At 41.4% G+C, this 852-nt stretch overlaps 1 protein-coding gene across 1 annotated transcript in view; it reads right to left on the bottom strand.

Moving 5' to 3' along the window:
* Positions 1 to 209: 209 nt before the first annotated feature.
* LOC100634119 (uncharacterized) overlaps positions 210 to 852 on the bottom strand; it is a 1,392-nt gene continuing 749 nt past the window's right edge. The window contains exons 2-3 of the mRNA XM_011409392.1: positions 466 to 849; positions 210 to 419 (exon numbers count right to left, since the gene is read on the bottom strand). Coding sequence (XP_011407694.1) covers positions 210 to 419; positions 466 to 849 — 594 coding nt within the window. The remainder of the gene's footprint in view (positions 420 to 465; positions 850 to 852) is intronic.

The following is an 852-nucleotide window of genomic DNA, read 5'->3' as shown; positions in this document are numbered from 1 at the left end:
TCGCTCTGTGCCCCCATTATGATATCATCAACATAAATTGACTCTCTAATTTTACGTACAGTCTCCTTGTGTGTATTCTCAAATTGCTCCAAATGACAACCAATCATCGCGTTCAACAGGTAGGGGCTAGGGGCTACCCCATATACCACTCTTGTAAACTTCAGAATCTGAAGCTCTGGAACATTGCGTGAATGTCCTTAAACCAAAAATCAAAAAACATCTTGGTCAGGCTTGGCCACTTGTATCATCAAAAATGCCTTCTCTATATCTGAGGCTAAAGCTACTGGATAGGCCCGAAATCTCACTAAAATCTCAAATATCTTCCTGTGAAGTGAAGGTCCAGTATGAAGGCAATCATTTAAAGATGGGCTGTCAGCCTTGGCTGTGGCATTGTAAACGATGCGAACTTTCGTGGTACTCTTATCACGGCGTATTACAGCTTGATGAGGCATATAATGCACTCACTGGGCTAATCATACTATCATCTACTGGTACTACTATGCCTAAATCAAGCTGTTCTCTAATAATAGCGTCATATTTCTCTAATAAATCTGGCGTGTCTTTCAATCTCTTAAAAAGGCTGTTCAGTCTGCACAGGCTCAATCGAAAATTATTACTCAATGGAAGGCACGAATCCTTCCATGGCAAGGCTACTACATATCTTCCATCTTGAAAACTGACATGATTCTTAAACTGTCCTTGCACAAGTGATTCGTTCTCTGTAATACCCAGAGACTTTATATCCCAGAAGGCACGTAATTCCTTCTCTAATTGCGTATTCGAGCACAATCCGTCTACACGTAATACGTGGGTTAGGAACGTGGAGCATAATGCAGAAGCTTCCTTCACCTG

The sequence above is a fragment of the Amphimedon queenslandica genome, unplaced genomic scaffold (genome assembly GCF_000090795.2).
Source record: "Amphimedon queenslandica unplaced genomic scaffold, v1.1 AMPQUscaffold_12219, whole genome shotgun sequence".
Lineage (NCBI taxonomy): Eukaryota > Metazoa > Porifera > Demospongiae > Haplosclerida > Niphatidae > Amphimedon > Amphimedon queenslandica.
The sequence above is the reverse complement of the archived record's forward strand: the minus strand, read 5'-3'. Positions and strand labels throughout refer to the sequence as shown.